Source organism: Vulpes vulpes, chromosome 5, assembly GCF_048418805.1.
Source record: "Vulpes vulpes isolate BD-2025 chromosome 5, VulVul3, whole genome shotgun sequence".
Classification (NCBI taxonomy): domain Eukaryota; kingdom Metazoa; phylum Chordata; class Mammalia; order Carnivora; family Canidae; genus Vulpes; species Vulpes vulpes.
Window position 1 is genome coordinate 121,609,527 of NC_132784.1, and position 21,733 is coordinate 121,631,259.

The 21,733-nt window shown below is 36.1% G+C and overlaps 1 protein-coding gene across 39 annotated transcripts in view; it reads left to right on the top strand.

Annotated features, from left to right (window-relative positions):
• MAGI2 (membrane associated guanylate kinase, WW and PDZ domain containing 2) overlaps positions 1-21,733 on the top strand; it is a 1,307,576-nt gene that overhangs the window by 202,506 nt on the left and 1,083,337 nt on the right. For 3 of the 39 annotated variants that reach the window (XM_072759843.1, XM_072759846.1, XM_072759877.1), the window contains exon 2: positions 373-489. The exons of the other annotated variants lie outside the window; for them this stretch is intronic. In XM_072759843.1, coding sequence (XP_072615944.1) covers positions 444-489 — 46 coding nt within the window. In that variant the 5' untranslated portion in view covers positions 373-443. The remainder of the gene's footprint in view (positions 1-372; positions 490-21,733) is intronic. 39 annotated transcript variants of the gene reach the window in all.

Below are 21,733 nucleotides of genomic sequence, written 5' to 3' on the forward strand. Positions count from 1 at the left end.
GGCAGTCATTAAGAAAAAAAAACACTGATTTTTTTTTTGTTAGAAAATGATAAGGTGATAGCTAAGAGAACATTTAATGAGGATGCTTAAGAAGATCAAAAATTTCAATCATTTTGTTGAAAATGATTTATGGTAGACCCTTAGCTCTGTATTTTTGCTGAGCTACCAAGTATATCTACCAAGTCTAAATTTTTAAGAACTGCATTTCATTAAAGAACTGATACTTTATTAAATTATTGTAAATGTTGCAATCAAATCTGATGTGTATCTTTGTCATCTTCTTAAAATCTAAAACAAGCATTCCACATGGATCTTCTAGGCTCTGAGGAAATTTCTACCTGCATAGGCACATGGTACCTGTCTTCCTCCCAGGTTCCTCACACCACTCTTCCGAACTCACCATTCACTAAGGAACTTCCAGCTCCAGGATAACCTCAGGTTCCATGTCTGCCATTCCCTTCCACCCAGGCAAAATTCAGATCTTTTCAGGTAAGCCTTATTGCTCAAGTGACTCTTAGAACAAAAGCAATATCTGCAAAGAAATAACTCACATGACCATGTGTATGAATGTCTATTAATTCCTTTTCACGACTAGAATTTTTTTAGGCATTTTAATGGGACAGTGCTTGTTAACACACATGCATTTCAATCTGGTAACATTTCAAATAGTTTAATAGCATGAAATGAACCTCCTAGCCAACGTGGTGAAAGTTCCTTTGGGGTCATCTGAGCTTACTTAGGCAGCTTTGAGTTTCAGCTCTGGAATCAGTTCTCTTTTTATTGTTCTTGCTGATCATAGCTTCTCTCCTCATTTGACTTGCCAGCCAACAGATTCTCTAAAAGCTTCGTCTTTTATTCTATGACAGTTACCATGGAAGCAGCATCAAGGATGCTGGGTTTCTGAATGTGTGTGTGTGTGTGTGTGTGTGTGTGTGTGTGTGTGTGTGTGTTTGAGTAGGGGAGGACAAGAGAGGCCAATGTTTATGTGTCTGTGTCTGGGTCATTAGAAACTTGAATGATGGAGGATGCCTGGGTGGTTCAGCAATTGAGCGTCTGCCTTTGGCTCAAATCGTGATCCTGGGGTCCTGGGATACAGTCCTGCATCGGGCTCCCTGCAGGGAGCCTGCTTCTCCCTCTGCCTGTGTCTCTGCCTCTTTCTCTCTCTCTCTCTCTCATTCTCTCTCTCTGTGTCTTTCATGAATAAATAAATAAAATCTTAAAAAAAAGAAATTTGAATGATGGTAAATGGAGAGCTGACTTCACTGTAAAATCAGTTTTAAATATTGTCATTTTTCTTTCTGTCTAGTTACCAGCCTTCCTCTCTCATCTGTAATGCTGTCTTGTAGCCATGGACTAAGCCGGTCCATGAGGTAGTCACCAGGCATGTGAGATAAGCCAGGCTCTGCTTGACTAAAGGAGTGACTTATGAAGGAAATGCACCCACCTCCCCACTTGCCTTGCTCATCACATCACCACATCACCACCACACAGGGGATAGAATAGAGAAAGATACAAATGTGGGTTCAAAATAGGTGCTCTAAGTATGCTGGTTTAGCCTTTGAGTTTAATCTGTGACAAAAGGAGCCCCACTGAACTCTCCTTTCTGTCATCAACATTGGGAAGCCTGAGGTGAGGAGGATAAAGAAGCATGTGAAGGGAGATACTTTTGGTAATAAAAGGACTCCCTATTGCTTCTTTTGTTTAACCCCTTGTGAGCATTGTAAAGATAAAATAAGACAAAAAATAGTGTATGTGATATTTATTAACCAAAAATCTCCATTAATCTCATCAGTCTGGAAAAGAATTGACATTGAAAATATGAAATTAGGGATCAAATGATTTTACAGTTAGAAACCCTGCAGCTAAAAATTTCAAGATTTCTACTATCTGAATAGCCTATGCAGATGACAGTACTGAGATTTTTCATATAGGAGCATAAGGAAAAATGTAAAATCATCTTGAATTAAATTTGCCAATGTGAAGGCACTGAAATATAAAACATTCTAAAAATGAGCACTAAAGGAGCACTCTCTTCAATCTGTGTCTCATTCATTGTCATTCTTTTCCCCTGAGGCATCTTAAAAGGTAAACACATGTCTTTACTTTTTATAACCAAATTTAAAATTTGCAGTGAAGAATGAATACTGACAAAATGCAGAATGCAGTCAATCAAGAACACAGGGGCCACTTTGTAACAATTCTTGGTATTAATTGAAAGTGATTTCATTATCTATTTAAGCAGTCTAAATTCTGTGAAGTAGAAGGAAAGCTTAATGCCAAATATAATGTTTTCAGAAGCTAATGGGATCATTTAGTGAGTTCTTGGCAGAAAAAGTAGCTGTTCCATTAAACTATTAGATTGTTTTATATTCCTTTTACATTTGTTTCCTGTAAGAAAAAGCCTACCTTTATTTAGTTTTACTTGTGGTCTTTTTTTATGAGGTGAAAAATTCCAATCTATGAGAAAACAGCATTACCCAACTATGCTTTTCAACTGGAAGCATTGCTTTTGGCAAGTTTAGTAATAATAAATATTAAACATGATATACCAAGTGCTATTCTAAATATCATACAAACATTAACTCATTTAAGATTCATTTGTTATAGTAGCATTAGAGTTAATATTTCAAAATAAAATGCTATTGATGATATTCTTTGTTCTTTATGTTTCTCCATGAACAAAGACATCATCTTTTTTCTTTTTTTATCAAGAATATCTTAAAAAGGGCAGCCCGGGTGGCTCAGCGGTTTAGCACTGCCTTTAGCCCAGGGCATGATCCTGGAGACCGGGGATCGAGTCCCACGGCAGGCTCCCTGCATGGAGCCTGCTTCTCCCCTGCCTCTCTCTCTCTCTCTCTCTCTCTCTCTCTCTCTCTTATGAATAAATAAATAATTTTTAAAAAAAGAAGATCTAAAAAAACACTAGGAAAATGTCTAAAAAGTACTATTACTTATGTAACTTTTACATGTTAGATATGTGAGATGGAATAGCCCAGGTAAGGGCCCTCATACTTTGTACATACATATGTGCTTTAAATCTGGTGTTATGATTGTTAATATCATCGGTTTATATATACTTACACTTTATTATAAAGGTGTTGTATCAAAAAGTCTTTATATTGACAAACAGCATGCAAGAAAGGATGTTCAGTGAAACAAATATTTTTAATCCATATATTTCACAGGGTGGTATCTTGTAACACAGAATGATGAAATTCAAGTGCTTTTTGTACACATTTGTGTTTAGTTTAATAGAAGGGGAAGGGAAAACGTGGAGCACTCACTGTGTGTAAGACGTAGTATTAACCATTTTAGGTCCATCACTTTCATTAATGCTCACAACAGTCCTGTATAGAAAGTGTTAATCGTTTCCATTTTACAGAGAAACAAACAGTGGTCTAGATTAAATAACTCGTGAAAGTTACATGGCTAGAGAACGGCTCCAAACTGAAGGCATCAGTCCCCAAAGCCTGCAGGCTTACTCTTAACACAATATGGTATGTGTAGCCACCACCTGTTTGTTGAGTCCCTTCTCTGGCTAGGTGCCATCCTTGGTGCTAGGGATACAGCCACCAGGGAGAGGTGTTGCCCTCAGTCTTTATGTGTGCTATGGAAACATTATAATAGGGTCATGTTCAAAAGTAACATGGAATCCCAGAGGAATGACAGAGTATCTGTGGCTCAAGATGTGTAAGAACTTGGGGCACCCAGGTGGCTCAGTGGTTAAGCACCTGCCTTTGACCCAGGGTGTGATCCTGGAGACCCGGGATCGAGTCCCACGTCGGGCTCCGTGCGTGGAGCCTGCTTCTCCCTCTGCCTGTGTCTCTGCCTCTCTCTCTCTCTGTGTCTCTCATGAATAAATAAATAAAATCCTTTAAAAAAGTGTAAAAACTTAATGGTCAACTTTCAAAACTTCTGCAGTATTGTCCTGCTCCTTCCCCATGCGTATTAGTACAGTATTCTTTATTTCTTTTCTTTTTTTTTTTTTTAGTATTCTTTTTTCTTACAGTGCTTTGCGGTTCTAGTCTCTGCCAAGTTATGTACCTTTTCAGTCATGAGCCCAAAACAAGAAAGTTTTTTTCAAATCAGAAGCCTAATATTCATGCATGCTGTTCATAGCAAAGCTGCTGAAAACCATAATTAATGTTTTTGTTTTCACAGAAGAAAACTTATCATATTAGGAGAGAGGGAATATCCACCATAATAATAAATAATAGTAGCTGCCATTTATTGATGGCTTGTCATATGCCAAGTACTGTCCTACCTGCTTTACACCCCAAATTTATTTCTCTGTATACTCTATGAGATTATAATCATCATTTGGGAGGGGAAATTGGGGGATAGATCGATTTGCTCAAGGTAGCAGAGCTAGTTAAAATGTAGCCTCGTTCAGAAACCAGCGTAGATGACCTAAGCATACTCTTTTTCTAATGACTAAGGTTTAGGGTCTGGAACCACTCTGGCAAGTTTGCATTCCAGCTCTCCTGCTTCTTTGCTTTGAACCATAGACAAGATGCTTAACTTATCTGTGCCTCAGTTTCTTCATAAGAAAAAATGAGGATGATAATTAGAATACCTTTTCCATAGAACTGGTTACAAGGATTAAATAAGCAGTTATATGTAATGTTCTTAGAATAATGCATACCAGAGCAAATGCTCAGGAAAGGATAGTAGTAGTCGTTTTATTATTACTATTGTTATTTTTCTCTTCCAGAAGAACAAAAGATGGAAATAAACATGTGGCAGGGACTAAAGCATATACTTTATAGTATTTTTTGGTCACAATCAACATGTTAACTAAAAATACCACATTCACTGAGGGTTATAGTGTTCTAAGTTAAATTTTATTCATCTCACAGATTCCAAATTATTCTAAGAGAATATTTTAGCTTTCCATTCTTCATTTCATTTTACTTGAAATCAGTGTCATTCTGATTTTACTCCTTTGTTCAGATCTAAAAATTAGTGACCAAAAAAAAAAAAAAAAGATCTGAACTTGACATTCAAAATCAAAAAGATAAACATTTTTTCCTAACATGTTTCCTAGTACCAAATTAAAACTTCAATATATTGGAAAGGAAAGCTGATCATAAACTATCCAATACAACCTGGTCTCACATTCTTTTATCTGCTAATTACCAATGATGTTTGGAAATTAATGATTCCATGCAAATATTAAATTGGCTTACATGCTTGCCATTGTTTATCTGTGGGTGAGAAGATTTACCAGGACACAAACAAGTTAATTACAATACCATTCTATTCTAGCATTCTTCACTGAATACAACAGTGGTCTTCCCGGGAGGAGAGAACATGCTTCCGAGGGAGCCAGGGTTGGGGGGATAAGCTATTAATATGCGTACTTATAACAACACACACACATACACACACCCTTAGAGACAGAAACATAATTCTTTAAGAGCCTTATGCAGAACATTGTGTCCTTGGTTTAGGTGCTATAGCAACCAAGTAAAACTATTTAAAGTGGCAACAAAACTCCCCATCAAAAGACTTGTTCATGTCATGCAACGAAAGGAGAAAGCATTGAACCAGAAATGAAATTATTGGAAGAATAATAAAATAGAGTTTGGGGTAACTTAGTACCAAGGATTATTTTATGGATATCTGCCTAGAGAATGTATTTAAAGTGTATTAAACTTCTTTATAAAACATTTACATTTTGCCGTGGGTCTTTAGAGTTAGAACTGCAAAAATAGCTTTAATTATACTATTTTGCATATGAAAATATGATTTTCTTGCAAAATTTGTTTAAATTCCCATGTTTCCTCTTATCATTTTGAGGGACTATATGACTTTTATCACCCTTATTAATTTTCTGTGGTGATCCTTGGCAGAGCAAGAGAAAAATATTTCTGAGGAAAATGAATAAACCACAGAGAAATACTGATATTCTCCAGGGGATAAACTCCAGAAAGGAACTAACATGCAGGCTACAGAAGATAGCCTTCCATGAACATTTTGATAAAAAGAAGAAAAGGCTAAGAAGCAGCAGGTGTGTGTGATAGCAAGATAATGAGCAGTATGTATGATAATTGGCAGAGTCACACCAGAGATGTTCTGGTTCAAAAAATAAAATGCATAAATTTTTAACAGGTGTGTTTATTTTTTTAAGCTTGTGAAAAAATATGCTAAGGGGTTTTTAGGGTTATATGATGGGGTGAAGCTGTATAATTGAATCACTTTCTCCCAAACTTAATAAAATTAGCAAAAAAATAAACATTTAAAGCAGAAGTACACAGTCAGAAATAAAGCAAAAGAAATGGCAGTGCTCTCCATCATGATGTTTGAATAGTGGGAGTCAAAGACACAGAGGATCCAGAAATCTCCATGCAGTGTCTACACACTTCTTTATCCCATCCACCCACTCTATCACCACCACTCCCTCCCCTGTCAAAGCGATACACAGGACACAGTCCTTCACAATAGCTTAGGTACCACTGCCTGCCATCTACAGTTTAAAACCAATTTACATGGGGAGGAGGCAAACTATGGAAAAACAAAAAACTCAAAGGGGAGGAAAGGCTCAGAGCTCGTACATCTCAGCAATTCACCCAAACCAGGAAGAAATGCCAGGGGTCAGCTTTTTGTTTTGTTTGTTCCCCAGCTTAATGGTCAGTGGAAAAGGACGAGTAAAATGTGCATAATCACTGAGAGAAATTACTTCCTGCAATTAGTAGGAATTTAGTAGAATAGAAGATAAAATAGAACATAAATTAGACAAACAAGCTCCCTTGCTGGAACAGGTGGCCTTGCAGGGGAGAAGGGATGCAAAGGATCCTACTTGTAATGGTTCCCCCTCCATGAGACCAAAGTGCCTGTGGCTCAAACCTGAAAGTTCTTGCTTCCCCTTTCCTACTAGATTGGGTACAATTAAAAAGTTTTAGGGGGGTCCCTGGGTGGCGCAGCGGTTTAGCACCTGCCTTTGGCCCAGGGCATGATCCTGGAGACCTGGGATCGAATCCCACGTCGGGCTCCTGGTGCATGGAGCCTGCTTCTCCCTCTGCCTGTGTCTCTGCCTCTCTCTCTCTCTCTCTCTCTCTGTGACTATCATAAATAAATTAAAAAAATTAAAAAGTTTTAGGGACACCCGGGTGGCTCAGCAGTTGAGCGCCTGCCTTTGGCTCAGGGCCTGATCCCGGATTCCTGGGATCGAGTCCCGCATTGGGCTCCCTGCATGGAGCCTGCTTCTCCTCCCTCTCCCTCTCTTTCTGTGTCTCTCATGAAGAAATAAATAAAATCTTAAAAAAAAAGTTTTGTACTACCCAGTATTGATAAGGGGTTTAGAGAAACTATAACTCTTATACCTTGTTAATGGGACGGTAGGTAGATGCAAACTTTTTGGAAAATTATTTGGCTATATTAATCAGAATTTAAAATGCACCTATTTCATGACCAAGCAGTTCCACTCATAAGAATGTTACCTACAGTTAGTAAAAAGTGTATGTACCAGAATTTTTATTGAACATTATATGAAACGGTAAAATATTAAAAACAATTCTACTGATCTTAAATGAGGGAATGACTCAATTATATGCACATAGTGGAATGCTCTAGAGTGACTAAAAATAAAGTTTTATGCTCTGATGTGAAAAATCTCTCCAAGCTATACACAAGTGAAGAAAAAAAAGTGCAGGGCAGCCTGGATGACACAGCGGTTTAGCACCGCCTTCAGTCCAGGGCATGATCCTGGAGACCCAGGATCGAGTCCCATGTCAGGCTCCCTGCATGGAGCCTGCTTCTCCCTCTGCCTGTGTCTCTGCCTCTCTCTCTCTCTCTCCCTCTCTGTGTGTGCGTCTCTCATGAATGAATAATCAAAATCTTTTTAAAAATGCAGAATATTGTGTGTAAGTAAAATAAAAGAACATGTGTACCTATGCTTTTTTCCAGAATAATTCATAAGAAAATATAATTTCTATTGGGAAGAAGTTCAAGGGTTGGGGCTGTGGTAGAAAAACAGCTCTTGCTTCCCATTGCGTACATTCTATTCTGTTTGAAAATTAACTGTGCCCAAGTACTGTGTTTGCTTCCATGTTCACTCTTGCTGGCCCAAAGTCAACATGCTCAAAAGAGAATCCATACTACCTCTAACCCGTCACTTTTCCTGTGTTACCTGATATTGGATAATAGCTCTGACCATTCTCCTATGAAAGCAGTCAGAAAATCTGAGTCATTTTAAAAAATTGTTTATATATTTTTTAAAATACAAAAAAAAACATGCTTTCTAACTGCAGAAATCTTGGAGGAAAAGAAGATATAGGGAAGATAAGAATATGTTAATTGTCTGTAAATTTGCTATTCAGTGCTCGCTTTGGCAGCACGCATACTAAAACTTTTGTAAATTTGCCATCCAGAAAAACTGTGGTTAAATGTTTGTGTATGTATTAAACAGAGAGATAGTAGATGGATGATTGATCAAACATAGACAAACAGATAGACAGGCATAGACATATTCACACACCACACAGACACATGCAACTGTTATGTAACCTGCTTTTTTTTCCCATTTAACAAGATATCATGAATAAGCCAATACGTAATCATTTTTTAAGTTTTTTGAAATATTTTTTATTTACTTATTTATGAGAGACACAGGAAAAGAGAGGCAGAGATACAGGCAGAGGGAGAAGCAGGCTTCCCGCAGGGAGCCCGATGTGGGACTCGATCCCGGGACCCCAGGGTCACCCCTGGGCTGAAGCCAGGCACTCAACCGCGGAGCCACCCAGGCATCCCAATGCATAGTCTTTTATATCATATCCCACAAGTGATTTATCCAGTCTCCCACTGTAAAACATTTAAGTATTTTCCAGATTTTTCAGTAGCATACACAATGGTGTTGTGAACACCCTTAGAGTTACTTGTGGAATTAATGAATGGTTCCCAACTAAAACAACCTCACTGCATGTGAACACAGATGCATTCTCCAGTTGAACTAGTGAAGGATGAATTTTTTTTTAAGATTTTATTTATTTATTCATGAGACACAGAGAGAGAGAGAGAGGCAGAGACACAGGCAGAGGGAGGAGCAGGCTCCATGTAGGGAGCCCGACGTGGTTCTTGATCCCAGGTTTCCAGGATCACACCCTGGGCCAAAGGCGGCACTAAACCGCTGAGCCTCCCGGGCTGCCCAGGATGAATGGTTCTAATTGGAAGTTAATGTTGAAGAAACAATGATACACTGTTATTTTGAAATAACAGAGGATATTTTTTTCTCACGTTTTTATTTAAAGTCCAGTGGGTTAGCATATAGTGTAATATTAGTTTCAGGTTTAGAATTTAGTGATTCATCACTTATATACAACACGAGGTATTCATCACAAGTGCCCTCCTTAATCCCAATCACCTATTTCACCCATCCTCCCATCCACCTCCCCTCTGGTAACCACCAGTTTGTTCTCTGTAGTTAAGAGTCTGTTTCTTGGTTTGCCTCTAGAAAGAGAGGATAGCTAGTGCAGTTCTTCAATAAAATTGTATTAAAAATGGGAAGGACATCCCAAATAGGACCATAGGAAAGCTTACAAAATAATAGGGAAATGTAGGGCTTGACATTGAATGAAATGTGGCTGCAGTGCAAGTATAGTTGTAGCATAAAGTGCTGGCACATTTCACGTGCGAAAATATCTAGCCCACCTGATATCTGACATTCCCTCATGAGATGACCATTCATTAGATTATTGGTTTGTTAACACTTAGGTGAGCGTGTTAAGGTATTATTAGTCACTTAGGCCTTAACATAAAAATATTTCTCTAACTTTGTTATGACCAGTTGCATATATAGTGAGAACATATATTTAGCATTGATTATTAATTTTAAGTATTAACTATTGAGTATTAATTATAAACCATTTTAATGGTTAAGCCATTAAACCAATTTAATATATTAAATTTTTATAAATTATTTAATTAATGTTAATATCAATAATCTTATTACTAATTATATTAATAGTGTTTATACATTGAATATATATAGCCAAATATATGTGTGTGTGTGTTTAAATCTAATATCAGCTGATTTCATCACATTCATTTATCTTTTTTTGTAGGCATTCATTTAAAAGGAGTACCTAAACACTTTATGCCAACAGGGAAATTTAACGGTTAATGCACTTAACAACACATGAAGTCAAAATTGAAAGAGCTTTGTAAATTAGATTTTTAGGCAGAATGTGAGAACTGGCTGATAGGTTTTTATTTGGTCCAGATTTTCATTTGTCTTTTGTCCTTCAGTTTATCATGTATGCCCACAAAACTCAAGCAAAGAAAAAAAATAAACTATTTGGCGAATCAGAAGAAAGCAGGGTTCAGCTCAGCAAACCCAGAAGACGTCTACCTATTCTGTATGAGACAGTAGGATCAACTATGAAATATAGGATGTTTATGAAGTCAGGAAACTGACAGTGTTTCAGAAGATAGAATTATTAAATAAATAATTTTAGTGTGATAAAAATAATGCTACATACAGTGTGCTTTCTTAGAAATATTCAATACACAGAATTATGTTCACAATAGTATAAAGAAGGGGGTGATTAATTTTTTAGGAAGAGAGTGTACAGTCATTGGGGAACAGAGAACAAAGGACATGATAAACCTTGAAGAAGGCTTTTCCATTCCCCATCCTGTGGGAGGTTGAAACAGAGAAAATAACAGACACAAAGGTATAGAGGTATTTGTAGAGGACAAGGAGCATTTTGGTGTTGCTAGATTATAGAGTGTAAAGTAGAAAGTGTCAGGGGTTATAAGTGGTATTCTTAAGAAGCAGATAAAAATAACATTATATTCTGATACTTTCTCCTTTGGTTAAGTTTTTACAAATCCTTTAAGAAGGTTTGCAACATATATTATGTTGTAGTAACATCTTTGTATCTGATCGCTTTCCCATTTAGAATATTAAGAAAGAAAATTAATTTAAGATGTTGGTTATAGAGTCAGGAGATATTTTGTATGTGTACACATTTTACATTGGTGGCAGCTTAAGTATTTTTAAAATGCCTATTGATTGGTAGATTGGTTTTGTTTTCTTTTGCTGTAGTATGTTAGATTTGAGCAAGTCAAAATATATAAGCATGATACAGCGGAGTACTCTGCAGATTTTTTTCAGCTGTGAATGGCTAATTGTTAAGCGTTACCTTTGTGTAGCAATTACTGAAGCCACTGATGGTGCCATAGTAAAAACAAATGACAAGGAGTTTTTTCTGTTATTGTCCAGCTCTCTAATGAAGTTATTACAAAACTGACTTACTTATTAGCATATGTAACACTAGAGAGGAGAAGACATTCAAAGCTAGGGTTTAGGGCAACCGGGTGGCTCAGTGGTTTAGCACCTGCCTTCAGCCCAGGGCGTGATCCCGGAGACCCGGGATCTAGTCCCGCGTCAGGCTCCCTGCATGGAGCCTGCTTCTCTCTCTCTCTCTCTCTCTCTCCCTCCCTCCCTCTTTCCGTGTGTGTGTGTGTGTGTGTGTGTGTGTGTGTGTGTCTCATGAATAGATAAATAAAATATTAAAAAAAAATAAAAGCTAGGGTTTAGGATTAGGCAGGGATCAGATAAAGCAGGACTTTGTGGTAAGGATTTTGACGTAGCTCCTAAATACAACAGGAAGCCACTGGAAAGTTAGAAATAGGACAGAAATATTACTTAATTTTTTTTTAGATCATTCTACGATGTGGAACATTTTTCAAGAAATGGAGGTGAGAGGGACATCTGGGTGGCTCCGTGGTTGAGCATCTGCCTCCAGCTTAGGGTGTGATCCCAGGGTTCTGGGATCGAGTCCCACATTGGGCTCCCTAGGGAGTCTGCTTCTCCCTCTGACTGTGTCTCTGTCTCTCTCTCTGTCTTTCATGAATAAATTTTAAAAATCTTAAAAGAGAGAGAGAGAGAGAGAGAGAGAGAAATGGAGGTGAGAAGCAGAACTAACAATGATCTGTAGCCATAGTCCAAGAGAGATGATGGTTACCTGGACTAGTACATTACCACTGGAGATAGTGAGAAATAGAGAAGTTAACTTTGTTGATTTTTATCTATGGAGTTGAAGAAAAGAGTCCAATTAAGAATTCATTCTAGATTTGGTAAAATGTTATGTGCCTGTTCTAAAAAACAAAAACTGTGATAAAAAGTTTGGGGTAAAGATTGTGTGGAGAATCAAGACTTCAGTTTTGGACATGTTATGTTTCAAGTGTCTATTAAAGAGCCAAGTAAAGTTGTGAAGCAAATGACCAGATTTGTGAGTGTACAGCTCAGGGGTTGCTCAGAACTGAAAAAACATGTTGGCAATAATCAGCTTATAGATGATACCTAAAGACATGGATCTAAATGAGATCATAAGAGGACACAAAAATAGTAAAGACACACAAATAGTAAAAAAAAAAAAAAGAGGACACACAAATAGTAAAGTTTTTTTTTGAAATTCAGTTACAACAGGAAGGAGGGTCAGAATAATGTTTATCATACATGAGCTCAGTTTGTAGAAGAAAATGGATATTATGACTTACTATGGCTTTCTAGTCATTGCTTTTTTTTTCCCCAGGTAAATTTTTCCTTGTTCACTTGAAACTTCCAAATGAATTTTTAAATTTATGTTAAATAATTTATGAGCTATCACCTAATATAGCATGTGTCAATAATAGTATTGTAGTAAATGGGTGCTAAGTGATATGAAAGTTAATAACCCATACTAATTCATAAACATATTCTAAAACCTTATTAGTTGTCTGCCTCATGTTGTAAAGACAAGAACAGCAAATAAAAATAAAAGCCCTAATGAGAAGTTACATAACCAAATTTACACATATCCTTAGTGAAAAGCCAGACATAAATCTCAGGTCTCCTCACTCCCAATGCTATGACTGTTTCCTGTGATGTGCCTTTATAGCCTAAGGCAGTGTCAAGTTGTGACCATTTTTGAGCATCAGCCATTTCCACTCTGTGTAGATGGTCAAAATCTCTTGCACGATAACAAAAAGGCAAACTAGTTTTTAAACACTTTGCCCACTGAAAGGTAATAAAGATAATATATATCATTCCTAGACTATAATATTTTATTATTGCCAGCATTCTCTACTAATTCTGTGTCTACTTAATAATTTCTCTTACAATCTCTATGATGTAAGAAAGTGTTGCTGAGGACTAAATTATATTTTATTTATTTTTAAGATTTTATTTATTTATTTGACAGAGATAGAGAGAAAACACAAGCAGGGGGAACAGCAGGCAGAGGGAGAGGGAGAAGCAGGCTTCCACTGAGCAGGGAGCCCAATGTGGGGCTTGATCCCAGGACCTTAGGATTGTGACCAAAGCTGAAGGCAGGTGATTAACTGAGCCACCCAGGCACCCTCTAAAATGTGTTTTCTATACAATACTAGTGTTACCATATCACCAAAAGCAAATTCACATAATTATTAAAATTTTATTTTTTTCATCATGATAAGTGTATTCTTTAATCTCCATCACCTGTTTCAGCCATCCACTCCCATGCCTGCTCCAGTAACCATCAGTTTATTCTCTATAGTTGAGTCTGTTTTTAGATTTCTCTTTCCTTTGCTCATTTGTTTTGTTTCTTAAATTCCACATATGAGTAAGATCATGCAGTATTTGCTTTTTTCTTACTGACTTATTTCATTTAGTATTATACTCCAGCTCTATCCATATTGCTGCAAATGGCAAATTTTCATACTTTTTATGTATAAATATTCATATATATATATATATAGCACATCTTGTTTATCTATCAGTGGATACTTGAACTAATTTCATAATGTGATTATTGTAAAGAATGCTACAATGAACATTGGGGCTCATGTATCCCTTTGAATTACTGTTTTTGTATTTTCTGGGTAAATACCCTATAGTGTAGTGTAGTTCTACTTTAAATTTTTTGAGGGAACAATATTGTGTTTTCCATAGTGACTGCATCAGTTTGCATTCCTGCCAACAGTGCACTAGGGTTCCTTTTTCTCCACGTGCTTGCCAACACTTATTGTTTCTTGTATTTTTTATGTTAGCCATTCCAACAGGTAAGAGGTGACACCTCATTGTAGCTTTGATTTGCATTTCCCTGATGATGAGTGATGTTGAACATCTTTTCATGTGTCTGTTGGTCTTTTGTATGTCTTCTTTGGAGAAATGTCTGTTCATGTCTTCTGCCCATTTTTTAATTGGATTTTTGGTTTTGGGATGTCGGGTTGTATCAGTTCTTTATATATTTTGGATGCTAACCCTTTATTAGATATGTCATTTGCAAATATCTTCTCCCATTCTGTAAGTTGCCTTTGAGTTTTGTTGATTATTTTGCTGTGTAGAAACTTTTTATTTTGATGTAGTCCCAATAGCTTATTTTTGCTTTTGTAGGAGACATAGCTGGAAAAATGTTGCTCCTTGGGGTACATGGCTGGCTCAGTTGGTACACCATTCAAGTCTTGATCTTGGGTCATGAGTTCAAGCCTCCCTATTGAGGATATAGTTTACTTAAAAAAATGTTACTATGGCCTCATGTCAGAGGAATTACTGCTTATGCTTTCTTCAAGGATTTTTATGGTTTCTCATAGTTAGGCCTTTACTCCATTTTGAGTTTATTTTTGTGTATGGTAGAAGAAAGTGATTTACTTTCATTCTTTTGCACGTAGCTATCCAGTTTTTCCACCCATTTGTTGAAAGATTACCTTTTTCTCATTGCATATCGTTGCCTCTTTTGTTGAAGATTAGTTGACAATATAATCATGGGTTTATTTCTGGGGTTTCTGTCCTGTTCCATTGATATGTGTCGTTTTTTGTGCCAGTATCACACTGTTTAGATTACTACAGATTTATAGTATAACTTGAAACCTTGGAATGTGATACCTCCATTGGTGTTTTTCTTTTTCAAGATTGTTTTGGCTATTCAGGGTCTTTTGTGATTCCATTTGAATTTTAGGATTATTTGTTCTGGTTCTGTGAAAAATGCTGTTGGGATTTTGAGAGATTGCATTAAATCTGTAGATTGCTTTGGGTAGTATGGAAATTTAAAAATATTTGTTCTTCCAACCCATGAGCATGGAATGTTTTTGCATTCCAAAAATTCATGCAGTTTTAAAATCCTGGATTTGATAAGAACATTCAAAGTATAAAAGACAATTAACCATTTTTGTGCTTAATATAGAAAATTAATAAAAAGTGTGCTATGAATCATTAGATAAATAAAGCATTAACTGAAATAAAAACCAAATTATGTATAAACTCAAAAATTTTAAAAAGACTCATGCACAATTTGAATATGCACAATTTGAACTGTTAAATGTCAGCTAAACACAGTCAAAAAAATTAAAGTCTTCTATTCTTACTGCACAGGTAGTACAATATGGCAAAATTTTCCCAAAACATTTCATAGAATGCTATTATAAAAAGAGGGAGGGGGGGAGAGAGAGAGAGAGAGAGATTTTATGGGCAAATACATCTGGGCAACAATGAGTTAAGCAAACCCATGCTTCTCAGAACTTATAATGTATAGCTGTGCATTGTCAATCTCTTAGGGTTAAACATCTTAGCCAGCATACCCCAAATGTGTATGACTATAGATCCCAGCCTTTTCCATTTCTTTTAGAATCACCGTTAGGGGATCATACTTGGAGAATCCTGCTCCAAAGAAGGGATGAGATTGAAGGACGATAGAGGCAGACCCCCTAAGTATAGTTAGATAAATTTTATTGTCTGTGACCTTGGAAGTCTTCACTTTTGTGTTTCTTATATTCATTTAAAACCCTCATAAACATTCAAGGTTAGGAAGGGCAAATTCTGCATTAAAGGCTCAAATCCAAACTGACCCCAGGCAAAATGATGAAGTAAGCAAAGTCTATTTTTGGCTTTTTACCTTCAGTATCATCACATTTTCTTTCTACTATTGACAACTCACTTAGGTTGTCATCCATCCTCACCATCCCAGGATCCTGCTCTAAAACCCTTTCCCAGAGGGTGTTTAAACATGGCCAATTATACCTGCCTTCTGCTCTTTTCCCTGACAAAGAGCCAATTTCTGCTAAGGATACACCACCTCTGGGAGTACTTTGATTGCATTGTCTTTTAGACTGAAAGCTCTGTCTAGAGCCTTAACAAATGTGTGTACTTGTGGCAGTTTAGGCCTTGTAACATAAAGTAAGGATTTCTACTTTTGGGCAAATGGCCCAGCTGGAAGGCTCTCCAAACATAGCTCATTAGTCACCTTCTATTTTGCCTACTATCAACACCAATACTGGAAAAGAAAAAGAAAAAAAGTATATGTATATACATAATTTCTCAGGAAAAATAGAATTAAATGAGGCTATAGAAGTAACTCTGCCTGTTGAAATTGAAAGGGCTGAGAGTCAGAGGCTTGGGTTCAGTCTTATCTTGGTTACCAGCTGGTTCTTTAATGTTCAGCTGGTTCAATGTTATAAGGTCTCAGTTTCCCCACTTGTCCAGTGGGAATAATACTTTCATTGTGTGAAGACTGTGAAGATGGTGAAAGGAGACATAGTAACAGATAGGAAAAGTGTTTTCGAACAGCCAAAAGGCAACATGATATTCTTTCAATGACTTTATTTTGCATAAAAAGAAATTAGAATTGGCCTAAAATTTTTCAAAATGATCTAGTTAGTATGTGTTCCAAAATGAATCATATAATATTAGAACTGAAATTGATCTTAAGGGTCATTAAGTATAAGAGAGAACACTCATGCCCCCCAAAAAGTAAATGAGATTATCTCAAGGTAAGGCTGAAACTGGAACCTATTTATTTAAATCTGGGACATTAACATTTTCCCTCTATGTCCTGGCATACTTGAGAGTCCAGGAATTTCAGCTGCAAATGAGACTAAAATCAGAATTGAGTCAGGAATCTTAGTTTCCTTGTCTTCCAATCAAGGAACAAGAGTCATTTCTATAGCCTAAGGTTTAATGATATGTTATGTCCATAGTTTTGCAGAAAAACTAGAGATTATGGCATGAAAGCTTTCTAAAATGTTATTGGTCACCACAATAAGAGCAAAACTTCTTTCCTCTTCCATCTTTTCCAGATGCAGGAATGAATCCAAAGTCTTTGCATATCTTGCTCAGCTTTTTCATCTATTCTCTGAATGTACTGCCAAGGACATCTGCTTCTGCCCTGCCATCTATTTGCCCACAGCCTTATAAAGAGCTTTCTAGATACTATTATATTCAGAGATTTCACTCCTTAAACCATATTAAAACACACCTACATCCTACAGTAAATATAGTTTTGGTGTAAAATAATTTATAGAGGATTTGCCTTACACAATTCACTTAGTACAGGAATGATTCTTGCATGATTTCTTAATAAACATGGGCTTTTAGGCAATTTCTAGATTAGACCAACATTTACCAGCTGTGAGTAAGAACGAGGAGTGTAATCTCTGCATCTCAGATGTCTCAACTATAAACTGAGGATGGTAAATGGACTATCCAAGAGGGTTACTGTGAATAGTTACCATGCTTATGAAGACCTCTAAAAATCCTTAAAAGGTTAACAATTGTGTAATATTAGTAGAAGATACACAGGTGCTCTTTGAGCTGTTCTTTCAAGTTTTCTTACGTCAAAAAAAAAGTAGAAAGCCCTTCTTCCCAAGATGCAGCTGTTGGCATTAATATTATTACTGTTGTTATTGGAATCAGTTTGCATACCCAGAAATTCTTGGGAAGTAACAACATCTAGCCTCTATAAAATGTTTCAAATATAATTAAAATGTATTTAATTTTAATAATTCATTGAATAATAAATTTCATAATTACTGTCATTTATCAGGATACTTAATTAAGCATTTATTAATTTGAATTTTTTAGTTTCTGTATTTTAGACACAATAAATCCTACCTTTTTCCTTTCATTTCTTTAATGTTTCCCAGAAAAGTAGGTTTCTGAAATGCTGACAGCTTCTGTTCCTGAAGGATGATATGGTCCTGCCTGTTTTACCTCTAATTTTTTTATGTAATAGATCTTAAACAATGAAGATAGAGTGCAGTTAAATTCTTTTAATCTTCTTCTCCATTTCATTGAGGTTATTATCTTAATAAAGAGACTAGTACCCTGCCTCATTGCCAAGGTGACAAGTGCAGTAGGTCCAACAATGCATATAGAGCAAATAACTCTAAGAGGTGCAATGGGGAGACCATCAAAAAGATGAGAGAGAACCTTACACAAATGGCAGCATCTGTGTGACATTTAGGGCCCTTATTCTCAAATTCCAATCCAGGCTGCAGAATTAACCTTACATTAGGTCAAGACAGCTGGATGAGTGCCAAGATATACATCCAGAAAGAAGCAGTTAGTATAATTGACTTAGGGATCTTGTATTACTGAGTGGAACCACACTTGGTGCTAGCATTGATTATGATTTTCCTATGAGCAGAATGTGTGAAGTTCTGTACTTGGTGGTGATTGAGTGATTAAATATCTTCTGTCTTTTTATGAGAAATTACTTTGGCCTATTTTTCTTAGGCTTATAGTCTTTACGGTCTCATTTCACTGATTTCTTATTTCAGGCACAGTCAGATCTGACATTAATACCAAACTTACTTAATTGGTGAGTCAGTCAAAAATCACTTTCCTGGCAAGCGGTAAAATAAAAAAAAGTCCAAGGAGACAGCTGGTCTAGAGGGAGATAAGTGCCTGCTGGAGCAGGAAGAGAACAGAAAGTCTCCAGGAAAAAGAAGGAAATAAATCTATCAAATGCAAAAGGGATTTTTCAGCTAAAAAAAAAAAAAAAAAAAAAAAAAAAAAAAAAAAAAACAACCTCTGTAAAGTACCATGCCATATCTGATGGAACTCTGGGAGAAAATTAAGTATTGTGTTAGAGTAAACAATGCAAATGAAAACAAAATGGAATGGGCAACAACTTTATTATAAAGGTGCTATAATAACATGCTTGGCTTTAAATTGAACAATAGTCAAATAATGTAAATATTAATTATTAAGTAAAAATGATGTTCTATTAAACCAAGAAGACAGGAGAAAGAAAATAGGCATGATCACCAAGCAAATAGGATGATATTAAGAAGATAAATTCGTATAAAAGGAAATCATTAGGGCCTAAAAGTAAACAAATATTGGGTCTAGATTATTGAAAAATATGAAGTTAAAAACTATACGTTAAAAAACATTTTAAATAAATGGAACTATGGAGGAGAAGGTGACATTTGACTTCTTTTTAAAACTTTATATGTAAGTGCTTTATTAAATTTTTTAAAGTAAGGAAAATATGACAAATACTATTTTTATTACTTCTTCATTTTCGTTCTCTGATCTCTTGCATCTTAAAAAATTATTGGTAACATCAGTACTGGTTTAGGATATTAATTTAATGGGGGTTTTATTGAAAGAGTTCATAAGGGAGAAATGCTCAGAAAGGCAACAGAATAAACAGAGTGAACGCCCAGTTTAGCACCTCCAAAGTGTTAGGGCATGACTGTCACTCTTCACCAGAAAAATAGTGGACCCCATTCCAGGTTTAGCAGCCAGAGCTGGGAGCCGGAAGGGGAGAGTTTTTTTCATTGCAATATGAACTGTTAATTGATTCCCTTTTGCATTTCTAAAATAGACACAAACTATTTGCTCTTAATTCCAAAATACAAATGCATTTCCCCTTTTTGCCATAAGGGTTCTATTTACATCACAAGGTTTTGTGTGCTTTCCTTTCCTTGCCTGCTCTAGCTTTCTGGGAATGTGGTCTATTACCTTGCAACCAGGGAGCAGTATTCAGCATGTGAAAAATGCAGTTAATTGTCATTAAAAGCTCAGTTGATGGAATGAACATCACAGATGTCAGGATACGTGCACGTCTGATTTTCGTTTGTAAGAGATGCTTTCGTTGCCACCACATTAGTCAGTGATAGCTGTTTAAATGTGTTGGTAGTTAGTTGATGCAGAACATCTGGCCACATTGTTTTGATTGCTAGGTGACCGAATCTTCTCTCGTGCCCGCCAAGAACAATGTCAGTAAATCAGATTCCCAGTTTTGTTAATTATCTTTTCAGAGAACGCAGTAATGGAGTCATAAAATAAAAGAATTAGAAGGATTAAAAGAAAACATCAGGTCCAGTGGCCTTATAATATTTGCCCCTATATAACTTATTATGTAAGAGGTTCTTCTAGATGAACTTTGGGCATATCTTACTAAAAAAATGTAACATCTTTATTTTTGTTCATGACATGCATTGAAAGTTTAGTGTGGTGTTTATCATTGATGTCTCATTAAAAGGCATTTGAGTCTCTCCATTAATTCTCATAACCTTTCCCATACCGAACAGTTGCCCATTATGTGCAGGACATTTTTTTGGTTTCTTTTTTAAAGCATTCCTCAGACTAAAGACATAAGAAACATATGGTCCTTTCTACTCCTCAATGTCCAGGGGCTTCCATTCAAACACCAAAAAGTTAGATGTTAACTTTATGTTTAAAATATCTACTTTTTTTAATTATCAAAGAAAATATTAAATTATGGGACACAGAAAGTTGTGCAAAAATTTTTTTAACTAGATTAAATGTGACAAAGGAATTTAACTGTGGGAGCAGAAGAGAAAATTCTGATTCCAGAAGTAATCAATACAACCTACATAAATAATTCAGTCTACTCCTATTGGAATTAGCTCTTCATCTTTTAAAGTTGGCGCCTGCCTTTGGCCCAGGGCGCGATCCTGGAGACCCGGGATCGAATCCCACGTCGGGCTCCCGGTGCATGGAGCCTGCTTCTCCCTCTGCCTGTGTCTCTGCCTCTCTCTCTCAATCTCTCTGTGACTATCAAAAATAAATAAAAAAATTTAAAAAAAATTATTATAAAAAATAAAAAAAATAAAAAAATAAAGTACCGGTGTATACATTGAAATTTATGACTATTCCCTCTCTAAAATAGTTGTTACATTTATGATTGCTTAAGAAAAAGACACAAAATAACAGAACTAGTTGCCACAAGTTAGAAAGTAGCAAAGTTGACATTTCCTGCTAGAAAGCTAGACTTCCAAAAAGACTAAAACAATATTGAAAAATTTATCTCATTTTGGTGGGCCTTTAATAGGATGGAAGAATAATAATAGCTTTTTGTTTTTTCTTAGAAATCTACAATGAAATGGTAAAACCAGAATCTTCTAGAAAATCGTCCCCCTTTTGATATTCAACTTTTTTTTTTTCAGTAATAAAGAGGTGATAAATGCCTTTGAGGCCTATCTTGTCAGCAAGAAAAGGATAAATGGCTTACTTGTAGGAGGTCATTTCAACTTTCCTACCACCTAAATACCATTTAAGAAATGACCTTTTCCAGGAAAAATATCCTGGGGAGAACACTAGTTCCTGAAAAAGAAAAAAAAAATTTCCACTTGATCACTTAAGGAGTAAGACTCATTTTTGATGGCTTGTCAGAGCTCTTTCCCATTTCTTCCCTTCATCCAGCATATTCAGAAACAAAGAGACACTTCTCAATACCCTAAAATGACTCTGCCCCTTGTAGTGAAAATCCTAAAAATGTAAACTATTTTATTAACAATGTGATCTACATACACACATACCCATATGCACACAGTTGCCCTAATGTAGCAGTCATACCTAAGGACCAACGTAAAACAAAAATTTAGGGCCTCTTGTTCAAAAAGTAGGGGAAAAAGGTGGTGTTAAACATGCTAAAATATAATGCTTTTATTTTCTTCCTCTGGCCCTCTTTTGACTTATTGTATTGTTTTGTGCTGTTGTTTAATTTGTTATATAATGTTG